Source organism: Pogona vitticeps, chromosome 1 (assembly GCF_051106095.1).
Source record: "Pogona vitticeps strain Pit_001003342236 chromosome 1, PviZW2.1, whole genome shotgun sequence".
Classification (NCBI taxonomy): Eukaryota; Metazoa; Chordata; class Lepidosauria; order Squamata; family Agamidae; genus Pogona; species Pogona vitticeps.
Window position 1 is genome coordinate 153751342 of NC_135783.1, and position 19737 is coordinate 153771078.

General features: G+C 41.8%; 1 protein-coding gene across 2 annotated transcripts in view; it reads right to left on the reverse strand.

Annotated features, from left to right (window-relative positions):
* Nucleotides 1–2859: 2859 nt before the first annotated feature.
* Nucleotides 2860–19737, reverse strand: part of ESF1 (ESF1 nucleolar pre-rRNA processing protein) — a 55015-nt gene continuing 38137 nt past the window's right edge. For both annotated transcript variants that reach the window (XM_020801239.3, XM_020801241.3), the window contains exons 11-14: nucleotides 18224–18314; nucleotides 9833–9900; nucleotides 4331–4480; nucleotides 2860–3499 (exon numbers count right to left, since the gene is read on the reverse strand). In XM_020801239.3, coding sequence (XP_020656898.3) covers nucleotides 3212–3499; nucleotides 4331–4480; nucleotides 9833–9900; nucleotides 18224–18314 — 597 coding nt within the window. In that variant the 3' untranslated portion in view covers nucleotides 2860–3211. The remainder of the gene's footprint in view (nucleotides 3500–4330; nucleotides 4481–9832; nucleotides 9901–18223; nucleotides 18315–19737) is intronic.

Consider the following 19737-nt stretch of genomic DNA (forward strand, 5'->3'; position numbering starts at 1 on the left):
CTGGCAGCCGCCTCTACAGAATGTCTAGTGGCGATTCTTTGATGTTTCGAGACAGTCTGAGCTTCCTCGTAGGTGTTCATATAGCCCTGCTTAACTTCGTCAGGTAGCAGTTTCAAGGCAGGCATGATCTTGAGCCACAGCTGTTTTTGATATGCACCAAGAGCTGTCTGATAGTTAGCCACACGTAAAACAAAGGAGATGAGAGAATAAAGCCTCCTGCCCAACATTTCCAGTTTTCTGCCTTCCTTGTTAGTTGGTACAACGTGGGCACGCCCGGAAGGTTTGGAGCAGCTAGATTCCACAATGAGAGAGTTCGGGATAGGATGTTTCAGGAGAAACTTGGCATCCTCGTCATTGATTCTATACATGTTTTCAGTTCTTTTAGGGAGGGGAACCGATGTGGAAGGGTGGTCCCAGAAGTCTTTGATGATTGAAAGCAATGCTGGGAGATAAGAAAGGCTGGGTGGAGGGGACCTTTCTTTATTAATGTCCCCAAAGATGAGGTCTTCCTCCGGGGGTGGGGGCTCATCCATGCGAAGCTTAAGAGCCTTGGCTAAACGTGCCAGCATCTGAGAATATGAGGAGAAATCTTCAGATGGGGATGACTCATGGGGATCACCGGTGTCGGATCCCACTGTTTCTCCAAGAGGTAAATCATCCAGTTTAGGTCTTTCAGACGGGGTCTCCTCGGAAACAGAATCCTGAGACGAGAAAGGGGAGTCATCCTCCGAAGAAGAGATCCCATGCTTCTTAGGACGTCGAGGTTCGACGTCGAGCCGGGGAGTCGGCTGCGGTTGGGGTGCCGGGATAGATGGGAGAGGAGGCTGAGAAGGTCGATCGGGTCCGGGGAGTTGCGGGGCAGCGGGATCGAGAGGGCGCCGCCGCCGACGTCGACGCTTCCGAGGTGGTGACGATTCCGAAGCAGAGGAAGCAGAAGATGAAACATAGATGTACTTGACGCGTCGACGTCGATGGCGGCGAGGAGTCGACGCGGAAGATGAAGTCGATGAACGCCTCCGACGATGGTGACGACGTCGTTTGTGCCGCCCCGACGAGGTCGACGACGAGTCAGATGAAGAATGCCGGCGACGTCGAGAACGGTGGTGTCTCTCGACACTCCCCCTGTGCGACGACCGATGTCGATCGCGCGAAAGATGTTTGCGCTTCTCCTTGTTCTTGCGCGGGATCGAGGGGGAGTGTGAAGGCAACGGAGACACGGAATGAGCCGGAGATGGCCGCCCAGAGGAAATAGGGCTGGAATGGCCAGAACCCAAGCTTGTAGTGGCTCGTACAAGCTGACTTGGCGTGGGAGAGGGAGCGCCAAGGGGTCGAATTGGCTCAGCCTGCCTTGGAGGGATTGGTGTAGTTGCCTCCGATGTAGAACCCTTATCCCTTAGAGAAGCTTCCAAGATAGGAGAAAGCAGGGATAGGGAGGCAGGCAGCGCTTGACCTGGTGCGTCCAGAGATTTTACCGACGCTTTCGTCTTCAATTGTTTTGCAGGTTTGGGAGCGGAGCCCGCCTGAGCTGCAGAAGATTTTTTAGCCTTTGAAGATCTTTTTTGAGGCTTAGCAGCTGAAGCGTCCGTCGCTTTAGGCGCTGGCTGCAAGGTAAGCTCTTGCCCCGTGGACGTAGACGGCGAAGCCGAGGGGAGCTCCATGGCTGAGGGTTTAGAAGCCGAAAGAGCAGCGTCCCACAGATGGAGCTGAAGGCGTCTCTGTCGAGCTTTCAGGGCAGCCTTGGTGAACGCTTTGCAGTGTCTGCAGTCCTGAGGAGAATGCGATTCACCAAGGCAGATCAAACAAGTGTCGTGCCCGTCTTGATGAGGGATCTTAGCTGAACAGAGCACGCACTTTCTGAAGGGGCCCGATGGTGGGGGGGGCATAAGGAAGGCAAACAGGCGTCCGTTAAAAAGGGCGGGAAAAAACGGAGGGAAGCCCAAAGGGGCGAAAAAGGGAAGAAATCTTTACCAGTCCAAACAGTAGGCAGCAGAGTAGTCGGTAAACAGGCTAGGGTCAAAAAACCAGAGGAAACAAGCCAGTAATTAGCGAAATAAGAACAATCTAAAGAGCTGAGATCCAAAGAGAACCACTTCATCCGGCGGAGAAATGGAACTGAGGCTTGGGTGGGCGGAGCATGCGCAGTATAGGCAGCCCTAACTATGTTTCTTTTTCAGAGCTCTGGAACATTCCGAAGAGACCTACGCTGGCGCTGGTTAACCCTTTATGTGTGTATTCACAGAAGACCACGCTGAAGAACTATGCTTCCTGTATACTGGATAACACAGTAACTTCCCAAAAGGTCTGACTAAATCTGCTATTGTGACACAGCACATTTGATGCATCTCTTCAACATATGCTTTGGTTATATCCAGGTAGTCTCTTTCAGGGAACGAGTAATTACTAGACATATTAATTTTGAACAGCATTTGAATGTTTGTAGATCTATAAAGGTAAAGGTTCCCCTTGACAACTGTCCATTTTGTTAAATATATATACATGAAAAATAAACCAATGCTCAAAGGAATGGATTCTGTGTGACCTTATGATGGCTAAGCAATTGACATTGCAACACAGGAAGGACAGAAGCCAACTCCCCATTTATCACTGTAAGGGTGACCTCATAAACTGCTGGATAGCTGGTTTGTCTTTTATCACATTTTATGCCTATATTTATTTTATTTTATTTTGGACTTTACCTCTCTCCTTTATGAAGCTAGTATTGTTCTTCTACTCTTGTTCCTGCACCCCGCTTAAAATTTGGATAATATGCATCTATTTATTTGGAGGTATTTTTCCTTTTTTCTGTTCGTCTACTTTAGTTCCCCCCCCCTTTTTTTAAATGGCATACACACAATAAAATGTATTAAAATCATTTTAATAGCTGTAATAATCACATATCTAGAATGTGATATTTATAATCAATCCATTTTACAAATACCTTTGAAATATGAAGTATACCTCCAAGAGGTCTTACCAAGCTCAGAATCAATATAAGCTATCATATGATAAAAGTGACAAAATTGTTTTTTCTAACAAATAAATAAAATGGTCAAACATGTTCAATTATGTTATACTTGCTTTTAATTTAAATTCAATCATTTTTGTTTAAATCAGTAGTTAAAAAACTGGAGGATTCAGAGGAAGCTAGTGTTTAATCCTCAGACTGTTTTCTCCCAGACTTCACAGTTTTTAATCAATTTGAGAAGTCCACTTATCTCACTTTCTGTTTCTTTCTTGCCTGAAATTGTTCTGTTTTGTTCTTGACAGATTTGATTAGCATTGACAATGAAGGATCCATGGATTTCTTGGAAGCTGGTTTCTTTTCTGCCGCATCGTCAACTTTCCCAGCTGTATCAGCCAACCCTTGTTGTCTTCGACGAGCTTTCTCTTCCAAAATCTTTTCCACTGCTTTTGTTTTCTTGAAGTTTGGATCTGAAGGATCCAAATTAAACAAATGGGAAGTATATATGGCTTGGAATCTGGCATCAGCAACATTTACCTAGGAGCAACAAAAATGATGCTTTAATTATAACCAAAAAAAATAGGAAGAACTTGGGACTGTATAATGCTGACTAGAAACATCCCAATTTACTTTTCTGTTGGAGTATGGGAAGGAGCTATTTTTACCACCTTCTCTCTCTATCTGTAGCCCTTTGCTCTACAGCATATTCATTTTCAACAGTCCTCAAGCCTGAAAGAGGATATTTGAAGAGGTCTGGAAGAAGATGGGAAAGACCAATTCTATGAACTCTGTTTTGTTAGGATTCAAGCCACTGTTATTACACCTCCCCCGCTCAAAACTCCAATGTCTCCTGTGTCTTTTTCAGAGCCAAACAGATGCTTTTTTACCACTGTGTCAGCCAACATGACCTCCTACAGTTTTTATTATAATTGTACAATATGTATTCACATGTATGCATAAATCCTTATTTCTATAGTCCTCTCATTCTGTTTGTGGACATTCAAGAATCACTCACATGAACAGATCTGCCAAGCTGTTTTGCATACAATATAATTAGGCAGCAAAAAATTGAGCTGGCTCTAAATGCCCAGGGAAAAAATGTTCCTCCAGAAATCCCACCTGTAAGCACAAGAAACCTACGCACCATTGGAAATTTATCAGATAATAGATGAGCCACAAAAAAGGGTACAAAACTTTTCAAACTACTGGTACAGGTTTCTTGGTCTGGAACCCAATCCTTCAACTCTCTCTTGTGAAAGTATATTAAAATGTGTTTTCATGTAAATAATAAAGGTAGTTAGTTATTGACCTATTTTAACTCAAAATGACCAGCACTGTATTTCAAAAGTATTAAACCAAGTGTGTTACCTGGAAGTCATCTGTCAGCAGTTCCTTCTTTTTCATTAATAGCTTCTTCTTCTTTTTGCTCAGGTTCTGCTGTTCCACTATCTTGTCATAATTGAAATGCTGCCTTTCATCCTCCTCCTCCTCCATCACAAGCAGAGCCATTTCAGCCTGCTACAATTAGAACATATAAGACTTGTTTGTACAACATTTCACAGAATATGGGTTGCAGATGTTTCTGTGTCTTGTCCAGAGACTGAGCTGCTAATGTATAACAGGAACTGTTCTAACTCCTTATCTGTTTACAAAACACTTTTATTGGAAAGTATCACAGTACTTTATAATGAAAGTAAAGGCAATTAAGGGCATCATTCTCAATACAGTGAGGTTAGACTAAGTATTTTTGAGCAGATAACTATGATTTGCTTCTTATGCTTTCCTTCCATTCTTCCTTTGGCAAGTTTAGCATAGTTTGTATGGGGCTCCCAAGGTTATTTCCTATCCAGATCCTGACCATACTGAGAATTGCAGCTTTCACAATATAGCATCAGTATGCACCCCAAAAAGAGAACACTCTTTGAATGATGCCAATGCAACTCATGCCATTCCTGGTTACATGCGTGGGAGACAGTCTTGGATTTAAACACATACACAAGCATGTGCAGAATATTATATACATCCCTGATAGCATATATGGTCTAGTTCTTACATCTCAGCCCCAAAGTAACTTCTGTGTCCTACTGTGGGAGCACCTTTTTCAAGGTTGCCAGCTGCATTCCCGTTTCAGTGTAAGAGTACACTCTCCAGGCAGGGAACAGTGGCTCCTGGGGGAGGGCGACTGCCCATTCTGCCTCTTTTCCCTTAGAGTCAGAACATAACTTCAAAGGCTTTCTCCGGCCAATCCTAAATGGCCATTAGGTAACCAATACCCTATCTTAATTCTATCAATAATCTGTAAGATTGCTAAAGTCAATAAAAGGGAGTTCTTGGGGCCTTGCATCTTCGTGTCAACCCATTAACTTCTCTCTAAAGTTAATTGCTTTCTCTTTGTTCTGTGATCACCTTCATAATTAGCCTTTCTTTAGTTTTGTGTGATCACTACATCCTACCATGTACTGAGGGGCAGTTTTAACCAACTCTTTGATTACACCCACAAGATGTAGGAATGGGCTAGGGTTTTATGACACACTAGCCATAACTCATCGAACATAAGTACTTTCTGTCTAATTTCCCATTCTGTTTTGGCACAGCTTTCTTCTTTCAGCCAACAATCAGGTCACATTAATTCTAAAGTACTTTAAAAGGAATACAAGTTATTTTAAAAAAAGAAACATGAAAATGGCATACATCTAGGACCACGTCCATTAAGCAGCTGGGTTTACATGTAGTAGATCAAAACTTGCTTATCAAAAGATTAGTTTTTGAACTTTATATTGAAAAGGAAATAATGAAATATGAAGAACCCAGTACCCAGTGTGTTGCTGAGCAGAATCTGGTTTACTGCACTCAAATGTCAGCTTAAGATAAACAAATGCTTTAAAATGCTGTTTGTGAAAAACAGTGATAAAATATGCCAAAAGTTTTCAATGTATAGATATATAAATTTGCAGATTTTTTTTAATTAGACAAGTAATCTGGGTCAACACTGAGCATAAGAACAGCAAGATCTGCCATTTACATATAACACACAAAAGTCACAATCTACAACACAGCTGATCATATAAAAATCTTATTGAATGTTTATCCACAGCTCGCACATTGAGCACTTGGCCTGGTGACAGGATGCAGCCATTGTTTCCATGTACTCAATGAGATTACATTGGCCTGGTGACAGGTCTACATCCTTATGCATCAATGTCCAAACACAAGCTCTGAATAATACAGCGTGCAAAAGGTCAACAAACTCTACCCAGCCACAAGGACAGGGGATCACTACACACAAAAGACCAGCTAATGACACCCATCAATCACAGTGACAGATAATCTCTCTTCCTTATCACAACAATACACCCACAACAAGACACACTAATCACCCATCTTCTGAAAGGACAAAAGCCTATCTCACAGCCATAAATACTCTACTGGCAAGCATACTACACCATAGCACAGAGTGCTGTCCTCTGAAGATGCCGGCCACACAGACTAGTGAAACGTTAGGAAGAACAACCTTCAGAACATGGCCAAAGAGCCCGAAAAACCCACAATACCATGCAATATTCACTGTCCTTCCCAGCTACTGCCAAATGTTGGGTATCACTGGCCACAAACACTATGTTTGCTACATTTAAACTCTGCACCAAATCTGTGCGGATGCAGTGATGACTCAGGCCAGACGAGTAGCCTCTTGCTCTGTGCCAATCAATATTTATTTATTTATTTATTTATTTATTTATTTATTTTATTTCTATCCCGCCTATCTGATCATATTAGACCACTCTAGGCGGCTTACAGTAAAAACAACAATGTAATTTTAAAACTTTACAGCAGAAACTTAAATAAAAAAATAATAATAATAAAGAACAGAATAAGAAAAAAGATCGTCAAGGGTTTTCTGTTGGGAAGGCCCGCCTATACATCAATGTTTTTAGTTGTTTCTTAAAAATGCCCAGCGAGGGAGCCGCGCGAATCTCAGGGGGCAAGTTGTTCCAAAGGCGAGGAGCCACCGCCGAGAAGGCCCGGATTCTGGTCTTTTCCTTTCGGGCCTCTCTCGGCGTTAGGCTCCTCAGCCTTATCTCCTGGCTCGCGCGAGTGACACGGGTAGATCTAGATGGGAGAAGGCGTTCCGCCAAGTATCGAGGTCCTAAACCGTTTAGGGCTTTGTAAGTAAGCGTTAACACTTTGAAATCAATGCGGAATCGGATTGGCAGCCAATGCAATGCGGCCAGAGTGGGGGAGATATGTTGGTATCTTCTCAGCCCACTGAGTAGTCTGGCCGCCGCATTCTGCACCACCTGTAGTTTCCGCAGCAATCTCAAAGGTAGCCCCACGTAGAGCGCATTACAGTGGTCTAATCTCGAGACTACAAGCGCATGCACCAGAGTGGTGAGAGACCCCACATCAAGGTAGGGCCGCAGTTGGGCTATCCGCCTGAGATGGAAAAAAGCGGAACGGACCACGGACGCCACCTGGGTCTCCATGGTGAGCGCCGGGTCAAGATGGACACCCAAGCTACGGACCCCATCCCTGGCGGGCAGGGTCACCCCCCCAAAAATGAGGGAGTTTCCCATGTCCCCAGGTGTGGGGGCGCCCACCCTCAGTACCTCTGTCTTGTCCGGGTTCAACCTCAGCCCGTTCTCCTGCATCCATTCCTGTACAGCCTCCAGGCAACGCTGAAGGGACAGAACGGCATCTCCTGCAGTTGGAAAAAAGGAGATGTAGAGCTGTGTGTCATCCGCATATTGATGTCACTGCGCTCCACACCTCCTGATGACCCCTCCCAGCGGCCTCATGTAGATATTAAACAGCATTGGGGAGATGATCGACCCCTGTGGGACCCCACAATTAAGGCACCACGGGGCCGAAACATTCTCCCCAAGCTGTACTCTCTGGGGACGGTCCTCCAAGAAGGAACGGAGCCAAGCAAAGGCCCGGCCACCTATCCCCAACTCGGCGAGCCTCCCCAGGAGGATACCATGGTCAATGGTATCAAAGGCCGCTGAGATATCGAGGAGTACCAACAGAGACACTTTGCCCCTGTCGGCCTCCCTCAATAAGTCATCACACAGGGCGACCAATGCCGTTTCTGTCCCATGGCGCGGCCTGAAGCCCGACTGGAATGGATCCAGGGCATCTGTTTCATCCAGGAACGCCTGGAGCTGATCGGCCACCACCCTCTCGACTACCTTGCTTAAGAAAGAAACATTGGCGACGGGCCTATAGTTGCCAATTTCGTCCGCCGTCAAACTGGGTTTCTTTCTTATGGGCCTAATGAGTGTTTCCTTGAGGGCAGAGGGAAATCTACCCTCAAGGAAAGACCCATTAATTATTACAGTAGCCCATTCCGTTGTTGAGGGCCTGGCTGCCTTGATTAGCCAGGCCGGGCAGGGGTCCAAAGAGGAGGTGGTGGCACGACAGCGATCAAGCGTCCTGGCCACAGTGTCGGGCGATACGGGCTGAAAAGAGTCAAAAGACACCGGGCAAGACGGAGCGCTGGACATCCCAACTTGACTCACTGTATTCAAAAAAGGAGCGAGATCCCGGCAGATGGCCTCCACTTTGGATTTAAAAAATGCTGCAAATTGGTCCGGGGTAAGACTAGGGGGAGGCCTATCTCCCGGGCCAACTCCGGATAGGTCACGTACTATACGGAATAGTTCCGCCTGCTGGTTAGATGCCTCACTTATCCGGTTAGCGAGGTAAGTTCTACTGGCAGCCTTTACCTTAGACTGGTAAAGGTTAGTTGCGACCTTAACAGCTATACGATTGAAAACCGTCGGGTCCTTTCTCCATTTGCGCTCCAGCCGTCTCCTGACCCGCTTCGACACCCGAAGATCCTGGTTAAACCAGGGCGCCGGGCGATCTCTGCGGCGGAGAGGGCGTTTAGGTGCGATCGTGTCAATGGCACTAGGTAGGTACACCTGGAAACAAACTGAGAACTCTGTACAGACACTTCAGCAGGCAGGAATACTCTCTATAGAAACACCAAAAATGCTTAATAAAGATCCACTCATTTTTGGTACTCTAAACTGGGGACTCAGTTTTATGCAAACAACTGTAAACTATTTCAAAGGACAGCTAAATGTATGCTCTGCTTAGAGATTAAAAAGAGAAACCATATTATATTGATACAGTTCAATATGCACAAGACTATGAGAAAATGTGAACTGGCTCTTCCTCTAACCAAAGCACTCTTGACAGTGACGCAACCAAGGAGACCTCTAAATAGCTGCTTAGAAGCTTGAGGGACAGAGTCAGATTGATGTTATTCAACCCAATGAGTTACGTCGAACCTGCTGCTGCATTAATCCCTGGGAAAAAGGGAATACCAAAGTGACTGTACTTCCCCTTCCATTTGCTCCTTTTTCTTCTGATTGGGAAAACTGGATAACACAGTATGGGTCTGGTTAGTGTGGACATCCATGCAAATGAAGAGGTTTTCAAGTAACAAACTCTTTACATCACTGATCTCTATTTCATGGCTGGTTATGATTACTTGAAAACACTGCACCTCTTTACTGAGTTTACTTTTTCTACTAAAAAATATTTTGCGAATGAGAATGAAAACTAATGTTTAAAGTAAAACACAGAGCTGAGAAATCTGCTGATGAGCAGCTAATCCTTTAGGATTGCTGTAGCCAAACACCATACTGTATGCTAGTCTTCAGGTTAAAGAATGATCTCATTATTATTTCAACCTGAAGATGTAACATTTCGTCTCTTTGCTTAAAACACACAATCCAACCCTTTCATACTTGAACTTCCTGACTCTTTTCACCCCAGACAGTGAACATGTAGTAAAATACACTCATTGGCAGGATCACATCACTATGACTAATCTTAACACTATTTCAGCACTTTTTCCTCTACCTTATGCTTTTCTGTATCCTCTTGCTTTTCTTGGGTATCTCCTTTTTTCTTCAACTTCTTCTTTGCACCTTATCACAAAAACAAATAAAGGATTACAAATACACATATGTAACTGAAAAATGACGAGTATGACTCCCCTCCATATACATATTCTAAAATACTATCTTTTTAATATTAAATAAGTTATGAATCATAACAAAGATGTCCACATAAAATTCTTGAACCAGAAACTATTCTGAATTTTGAGTAAGTGGAATGTAACAGTTAAGGAATACGAAGACCTTCCTACATATTGTTCTTATGTAAATTTACAGCCCTGAGCCACTAGAAAGGCCCTTCTTTTCTCAGAACAAGTCCTATATAAGCTTATTAATATTCATACCATACATACTATACCATACATAAATCCTTCTGCATAGCTAGGAATCCAAGAGCACTTCTCTCTTCCTTCCAGTAGCTGTGATGGCCCTCTAGAATGGTATATTCTAGGGGGTACTACTACCACAACAAAAATTCATATGTTCTCCCTTGCCCCCATGTACATATGAAAATACATTCCCCTCTGAAGTGGCACAGGAGCACACCACTATCAGAAGTGGCTAAAGTCATATTTGCTTGCAAGTGGTTCAAGTACAGTTTTCTGTCCTTTTCCAATTCCAGTCCAAAAAAACCCAACCTCCCCCCCCAAAAAAAACCCAACTTCCTCAAACAACAGCAATAACAAACCCTCTTGATATAACTATAATTCATTTAGCCTTTTGTGTAAATCAAGATCAAAGTATTCCACTGTCCCTGAATATTCTGGAGTCTGACTCAGAGTTTACAGGGCCCCATTACGTCAAAAAAATGAAGCCAATGACATCTAAAAAATAGCACTGAGACCTGTACTAGGCATTCTAACACAGATAAAATAATAACATGACAATCAGGGCAACAAGAAAGGCAGGTGCAAAACAGAGGTCTCAGAAAGAAAAAGAAGTAGAGGAGGATCAGGTTATAAGGAGAGAGGTCAAACGTTCACACTGGGGGTCATTAATTACTATTTTGTTTTTCTGCCAAGCCCACTGACAAAGAAATCTTCACAGCTTCAAATACCTTGCATATTAAACAGAATGGGGAAGAATAAACCAGGAGCAATCTTATTTGTGAACAGAACATCCCTTCCATGGAGATGTCGGTCCAGTTTCAGCCAAACAGATGCAGATGCTTTTAGAGAACTAAGGAATGACTTGATGGACCTCTTTCTTTATTATTTTCTGAGAAATATGCTTGAATACATTACAGAATATACAGAATAGATGCCGATAGCTAAGCGTCGTGCAAAGTTTCAAAATGAATTATATGTACAAGTTAGAAACTTATGAGTAAGAAACAGTATATGAAGCTATCTAAAGAAAGATTTTATTCCCTACTCACTGTAACAGCTTCCAACAGGTTTTCTCTACACCCCAACATACTGTGTATGGAGTAGAAAAAGACATTTGGTAAAGTCATCAGAAACTAGAGTGGTCAAGAACAGAGCTGCTCCCCTTTGCTCCAAAAGGTCCTTTCATTTCCATTGCATTGTCCATTAATAGAGAATTTTGAGGATGCTATAATACTGTATTGAGTAACTAAAAACAACTTAGAAGTTCTCTCAATTTTTTTAAACCTTTGGATTCTGAGGTGGTTCAAATACAGTGGTGCCTCGCTAGACAGTTATTTATTTATTTATTTATTTATTTATTTATTTATTTATTTATTTATTTATTTATTTATTTATTTATTTATTTATTTATTTATTTATTTTATATCCCGCCTATCTAGTCAGCTCGGACCACTCTAGGCGGCTAGAGTTACCCCGCATGACAGTTTTTTCGCTAGACATTGACTTTTTGTGATCGCTATAGCGATTCACAAAACAGTGATTCCTATGGGGGAATTTCGCTGGACAATGTTTGGTCCCTGCTTCGCAAACCAATTTTCGCTAGACAACAATTTTGATAGCTCCCTCCGCACTTGCAAAACAGGTGTTTTCGGGACCTAAGCTTTGCAAGACAGCAATTTAAACAACTGATCAGCGATTCGCAAAGCGGCTTTCCTATGGCTGATCTTCGCTAGACAACGGCGATTCTTCCCCATTGGAACACATTAAACAGGTTTCAATGCATTCCAATGGGGAAATGCTTTTCGCTAGACAATGATTTCGCTAAACAGCGATTTCAGTGGAACGGATTATCATTGTCTAGCGAGGCACCACTGTATCTCTGAGGTGGATATCTTCACCTTAGATTTATGTTGTATCCTATACAGCAGTGGCCCCCAACCTTTTCTGAACCACAGTGCGGTTGGGGGTCCACGAGCAGGGGGGCACCCCCGTGCTCATGGGTGGGCAGGGCAGGGCGTGCTTGCGTGCATATGTGGGGCACCCATGCGTGCCGGTGGGGTTCGTGCCGGTGGGAGATCTGTCTCCGCAGCCCGGTCCTGCCATGGGCACGAACCATCACCAGGCCACGGACCGGGGGTTCCGAACCCCTGTTATACACCACTAAAAACTATGGTGAGGCTTAAAAACAAAAAATACCAAAGCTCTAAATAAAACCACCAACACTTCCAATGCATAAAGTAATATGTGAAAAACTTAAAAAATGTCCAGTTACACATGACTAAAAAACAATAGATTGGATTAAGAGTCTGGCTTCTGTGAGCAAAAGAAAAAAAAAAAGCTTCATTCACAAAAGTTGTTCCACTCAGTTTTCAAGGACTCCTTCCTATTACAACTTACCCCATTCACTAAGTAAAAATGGCCCTTGGTAAAACAATTCCAGGTGTTTAAATGGATGCCATGGAGACAGGGAAGTCTAATTCTATGTGCCTACATATGGATCGATCCTGAGAGAGTTTAAATATAAAGTAGTAGAAAAATGTATGAGAACATTGTGATCTCAATCTCTTTAGTCAACAAAGCTGTCAAGAAAACAGTAACTGAAAAAAAGAGATGTAACAATTACATTTGTTGTAACGGAATTTCCATTGCTGAAAGAGGATTTTTTTTAAAAAAAAGGGAAATCCCTGCTGAAAAACGGAATAATAGTATGAATGTGAAAATCTACAGTAAAGAAAAAGCTTGCTGGGGGGGCAATGTGTAGCCTGTATAATGAAATTGTAAACCGCCCGGAGAGTGCTTGTAGCACTATGGGGCGGTATATAAGTCCAAAAATAAATAAATAAATAAATAAATAAAAAGTAATAGAATGCAAATACAGAACAAACAGGGAAGGGAAAGAATGGCAGAGGATTGGCTCAGGAAAGACCTTCTCAACATGAAAGATAAAAGAGAAAAAGAAATTAAAGGCCTGTGCTACAACATACTATACAGTGTCACACAACAAGCCAACTGCAGAATGGAGCAGCAGAATTCTGGAACACTGATATTTAAAGGCTCCCACAACAAAACAAATACAAAACAGTAACTCTGTCATGTGTCAGAGAATGCAGATCCTCATGTAGCCTTAATGGCTTAGCTATCAAGAAGTGCCAGAAAAAAGGTTTAGGTATGAAGTGAGTTTCTGGCTCTTTCTGCACAAAAGCCATATATAGGGAAATCTTTTCCCTCGGCTCCACGTTTGTAAATATCTCGAATGATTTTTCACTCTGTCTATCGAACACTCCGCCCCAGGATTTATTTCTACTGCCTTTAGTTCTTGAAAACTTTCCATTAATATAGCAACCTAGGCTTGAGATGTAATTCCCTAAATTCACTGCAGCCAGAATAAAATTCACATAATACCACAAAACATTAATCTTTTCTCTCAGTTTTTCATCTGCCCTTGCCTCCCATACCTATAATCAAACCTCTGCTCATCTAATGGGTTCTCAACTGCCAGAACAGAAAGGAGTTTTAAAAAAACCTGGGTAGAACTTTCAGCCAATTCTGGTTTAAAGGTTTCCACTCTAATCAGACTGAATTTAGTTGGTGTGCCATTATCCTCTGAATTAAAAGGTGCACAGAGACTAGCTCTGGTATTGTGTAACCAATCAACACAACACTTAGAGCACAGGTTACTCTGTGCCAAATTGGGACAAGGTTTGACAAATACTTTTATAGATCTGATTTCTGATTTTAAAAACCATTCTTACCCTCCCATGATTTTGTTTTGCTAATATTTTTTATCAACGTGTAGCAAATTTGGAAGATATTTTTTGAATGCCTACCACTGCTTCTTCAAAATTAAATGATATTATTACAAGCTTTTTGTTTGTTTAAAGTTGGTCTGTTCTGTTGCTCAGAAGATACAATACTTTAAAGATGCTTATTTTACTTAGGAAAATGTTGTGGCTGCACGTGCTCACTGAAGTATTCCACAGCCACTGCCCAAACATATTGACAGTACTGTACTTCAGGAAACTAATGAGTCTCTACCATTTTGCCCATCTGGGCAAAATGTAGATTAGGACTTCAGCCTTACTGCAGGCAGAAGTGTCTCTAAAGAAATAGATAGACACAGGCTGAGGAGAGAGATGGTAAAAGAGACAGGAAACAAAGAGAAAGAAAGACAAGACACTACAGAAAAAGAGAGAACGCACAGGGTGAGGGACAAAGAGAAAGAGAAAATCCACAGGGATATTCAGAGCGTGGAACCACAGAGAGGGGGAAAAGGAAGAGTAAATATTGGCAAGGAGCCATGGACTGAGGAGTAAATACAGGCAAGAGAGAGGAAAATCACAGCGCCAGAGGGATGGAGAAGAGCCAGAGAGAAGACAAAGAAAGAATGCTTTGTGCCCTAAGCAATAAGCAGTCAGAAAACATGTTTATAAACAGCCATGGGTAAGAAGTGGTTAACTGAAGAAATAAGAAATAAGGTTTTGGGATTGGTTTCCTTTCTTGGTGCTTCTTTATGAATGGTATTGAGCACAAAAGAGGACCATGCAGACCAGCTTGACTGTTGACATTGGTATCATCAATATTCAAGCTGGCCTTTGCTTTGTAAAGCTTGACATCCTTTGTCTTATTGGCAACATGTGCATGATACTGCAAGGGCCATTTCCTGGCATTTTAAAATTGTGGATGCAGAAACAATATCCTACTTCATTTTTTTTCCTGGAAGGATTGAATCTAATCTAATAGGTCTGTTTCTATTCTAAAGTTCAAACCCCACAGGCACACTAACATACAGGCTCCAGAAAAGTACTCATTAAGATACAACAAAGCTGTCATCTTCTGAAAGGATCAAATATCCTTTTAATGAAACTTTTCCGTGCTGTGAATACTCTTCAAAAGATCCCAAGCCACAGTCCACAAAGAATATTAAATGGGCGCATCTCTAAACTTCTTCTTTCTTTCCTGGCAAGCATACAGTGGCCACTGTAATTAATTCCTCCAAGAAACTTTTTAAAAAATCTAACCAGCATAAAACCACCTAGGTATGAAATGCTTTGGAACATGCAAAACCCTTTGTTGTATCTGCTCCTTACATTGACTTGGTTTCCAGGATTCAAAGGAGAACAACAATCAAATTCATCATCTTATAAAAATTATACAGGTATGCTGAAAAGCAGAATATATTTGGTATACATAGCAATTCTAACACTCCTTCTCTAGTTTATATGAACTTTGTTTTATATGTCTATCAGGCCCAATTAATCTCAATTTCTTTTCCATCGTCATCACCCACTAGAAAGTATCAATTCTATCTTTTGTTGAAAGAATATATTTACTACTGAAAAGTTAATAACCTTGCTTGGAAAAGTCAAATTTTATAGCTATCCCTTGGAGTATAGCTGAGTTGCAGCAATTCTCTCATGTTTTGATCAGCATTCCACAGCCAACCAATTACTTTTTCAAACTGTCAAGTACACCCAAACATTAAGTGAAACTTTTGAAAGTTAGAACGAAATTCAAAATTCATCACTTAATTTAAATGTTCAGCTACAATCTATACAGCTGCATGACTTCCCTGACTGCCTAATAGAGTTTAGACTTACTTAAGACACACACACAAATTTTGACACAGTATACTGAAGCAGTTTATGGAAGAGAGCATGAAAAGCTGCTGTATAAAAAAAGGTATTGCCTGGCCCACTAAAAAATAGCCCACAAACTACTGCAACCTCTTACTCCAGTGTATCATTGTGCAACACCTGTCAACTGATCAGGAGTAGATTAACTAGTTTTTCAACACTGCTTAAGTCTTCTCCACTGCTAAGGGAAACAGTCAAACTGTTTTTCTGCATCTCCTCCACAATGGAGTACAGTGGTGCCTCAACTTATGAACGTCCCTACTTACGACCATTTCGAGTTACAACCAGCTCCGGCTGCAAAATTTTGCTTCTACTTGTGACCGGAGCTTCCACTTACGAACAGAAAAAGGCAGGGGGAAATGGCGGGAAATTCAAATTGCTAACTGTAGGTGGCGATGAGGCTGCTTCTTGGTAGCTCTTTCGCCCAGGTAGTTATAGAGTGTGCGTGATTGGAGGAGGCTTGGGACTGCCTCGCTTCTGCTTCTGAGTGAGTGTGTGTGTGTGTGTTTTCAGGGAGGCTTCAGGCTGCCTGGTAAGGTAAAGTGCTGTTTTCTGCTTTTAAAAAACTGTTCTGGGTGTTTGTGCAGCATGGTTTTGAGCTGGAGGGGTTATGCTTCTGTGCTGTGATGGGTCTTGGGGATTTGTTGGTTTTTTTGGTCTCTACCCCCCCCCCCCATTTCCGATGGGTCTTGGGAGATTTGTTGCTTTTTGGAGTGTTTTTCCCCATTTCCAATGGGTCTTGGGGTTTTCTTTGTTGTTTTTTTTTTCATTTCTGATGGGTCTTGGGGGGTTTGGTTGCTTTTTGGGGCTTTTTCCTCATTTCCAATGGGTCTTGGGGGGTTATTTGTTCTTTGGCTTTTCTCCCCCATTTCCGATAGGTCTTGGGGGGTTTGGTTGCTTTTGGGGGGGTTTCTTCCCCATTTCCGATGGGTCTTGGGGGTTTTGTTTGTTTTTTGGCTTCCCCCCATTTCCGATGGGCCTTGGAGGGTTTGGTTGCTTTGGGGTTCCCCCCATTTCCAATGGGTCCTGCATGCTCCCCTTGCTTTTTCCTTTGTTTGCATTTCCAATGGGTCTTACACGCCTGATTGCTCCCCCCCCCCCCCCGGCCAGAAGGGATTAATCATGTTTCCAATGAGTTTTGCAGTGATTTATATTTTTTGGTGATTTTTTTCCTTCGGCAGGAATGGATTAATTGCATTTCAATGGGAAATCGTGCTTTGCCTTACGACTATTTTGTGTTACATCCATCTTCTGGAACAGATTATGGTCGTAAGTCGAGGCACCACTGTAGTGGGATTTCAACACTATTAGCTCCCTATCTGCCCAATACCTCTTGCTGTTCTTTGTTACAGCAGAGGTGGAAACCTTTCTTCTCTTAGGGACCATATTATCTCATAGACAAATTGTTAAAGGCAACACAACAGGAAGGTGGCATTGCTTTTATTTATGTTTTTCTGTCACCTCCTTTTCACTCTGCTTACTCCAAAGAGTAATCCCAGGAAAACTGCTCTAAATCTAACGTAAGTCGCAATACAAATACTTGACCGACAGAATCTGCTATTAGTTTCACTACATTACAAAACCTGTCCACTTGCTCCTAGCCATGCTTCTTACTTATTGTCCAGTAACCATCTCTGTGTCAGAAGCACTAAGTTATGATCAATAAATACATCAGATAATTTCCATCCAATAATGGGCAATGTCAAGAGCACTGACATAGGTGTGATATTGCCTGTTCTCTACATTCACAAAAGACAGTGTTGGTGCAAACTGTCCATTTTTTTTCAGTTCACTTTGGTTCTGCCAGCTCTAGTCCATATCTATTATGGGACTTCCAAGTATGAGCCTCGTGGCGCAGTGGTTAAAACGCTGTAATGCAGCTAAAACTGTGCTCACGACCTGGGGTTCAAACCCCAGGTAGCCGGCTCAAGGTTGACTCAGCCTTCCATCCTTCCGAGGTCAGTAAAATGAGTACCCAGCTTGCTGGGGGGGGGGGGCGGCAATGTGTAGCCTGTATAATTAAAATTGTAAACCGCCCGGAGAGTGCTTGTAGAGCTATGGGGCGGTATATAAGTCCAATAAATAAATAAATAAATAAATAAATAAATAAATAAATAAATAAATAAATAAATAAATAAATAAATAAATAAATAAATAAATAAATAAATAATATTCTCCACGTTGCTGGGAGGTACTCTCCTGAGATTCCATCCTTTTAAAGAAGTGGCAGTTCTTCTCACCTCTTAAGAGGATCCACCTACTACTCGATATATGAAAATTTTCTACAGAGACCTTTGAAGGGAGATACTGCAGAAGTTTACTGAAAATGTAAGCATACTATATCTACTGGACCCTCTTTAACAATGAAGGACAACAAGAAAGACATTTAACCTGCTGGTCCAAGTTCCTCAGCAAAGTAGGGATCATTCCAATCAACATCTGATGGGCATTCATCTTCTGTTTGTGTTTCCTCAGCAGTAGCCTGAAACAAAACACACTGCATTACTATTATTAAATACCCATAATTCTTTAGTAATATAAGCAAATATATAAAACAGAAGGTTGCCAAATACATATTTTGAGTAGTAACCTCTGAGAACAAATTTGTAACAGAGGAAGCAAATTATTTAGAACAATTGCCCTCACCAGGATCAAGAAACTATAGCACTGTATGCATCAATGTGGGCTTCATGAATCATTCCATGTGTAACTTTAGGCATACAAATGCACAAATTTCGTAACTTTTTTGATCAACTGTAGGATAAGTGATACCACCACAAGATCACCCAATAAGCACAAAGAAGTACAATTCTACACCAAATGGTTTTTCAGTGGTAGGAACATTTGGTGCGATACAAATCGCGGATGGAAACTTTTGACTCTCTAGATTTCCTGAGTCACAATTCCTATCAATTCTATATCTAGCACTGTTGGTAGTGATGAATAAAGGAAGCTGTACACCAAAACAACTGGACAACCAAAGATTGCCTGTCCTAGTTTATAGTCTACTACTTGATGGCATTTTTCATTGGTTAGGCCTTTTATTCCCCTAATCAAAAGAATAAGCACAATTGGGGGCATTAGCTGTTCTTTTAAAGACAAAGGCAGGGTACAAATATTGTATAAATAAATTAATAAATAAAATATGTATAAATGCATGTGACAAAGCATAACCATATTGTATGGAAGGTCCCTTCTTTGCATCTTTTTGTTAGAGGTCTATAAAGGTCTAGAGGGCTCTTAGGAAGGTGTTCAAGCACCGGATTTTCTGACCTGACAGGATATGAGACCACAAACTTGTATGACTCAATATGTACTCCTTGGGAGTAATAACCACGCTACCAGACTTCAGAGGTCAGAGAAGTGTGGTAAAAACATATTATCAGAAGGAAAGCCCTCAGATTTCTCTTCTATAGAAAACTAGACATGAGTCAAAAACTGACAATTGAATCTAACATTACATATCAACACATCTGGGGTAAAAGGTCTAATCATGATGTACATCTTCAAAGAAGTTAAGCCATTACAGTCACCCAAGAAAAGCTGTGACCTACTTTGTCAACTGTAATTGGAAAGACATGTAACCTCACAGCTTTACCGAATAAAAGGCCAGCTAGGACCTGTTTTTCTTATTCCAGAATAATCTACATTATTTCCTTAAAGTGTCAAATATTTTGCTTTAAGCCTAAGTGAGAATTCCCAGACCCTAGGTTTTCGGCAACTATTAATACTGGAGGGAAAAAAAAAAACACAAATACCACACTAAACCTCTTATTGTGCTTTGGAAATGGTGAAAGACTTGAGAACTGGACAAGCTCCTACAAGGGCGTGGAAGATCACTACTTACACAAAATTAAAAGAGGAAAGCAATAATAGCTTGGGCAGAATAAAATGGGTGCTTGGAA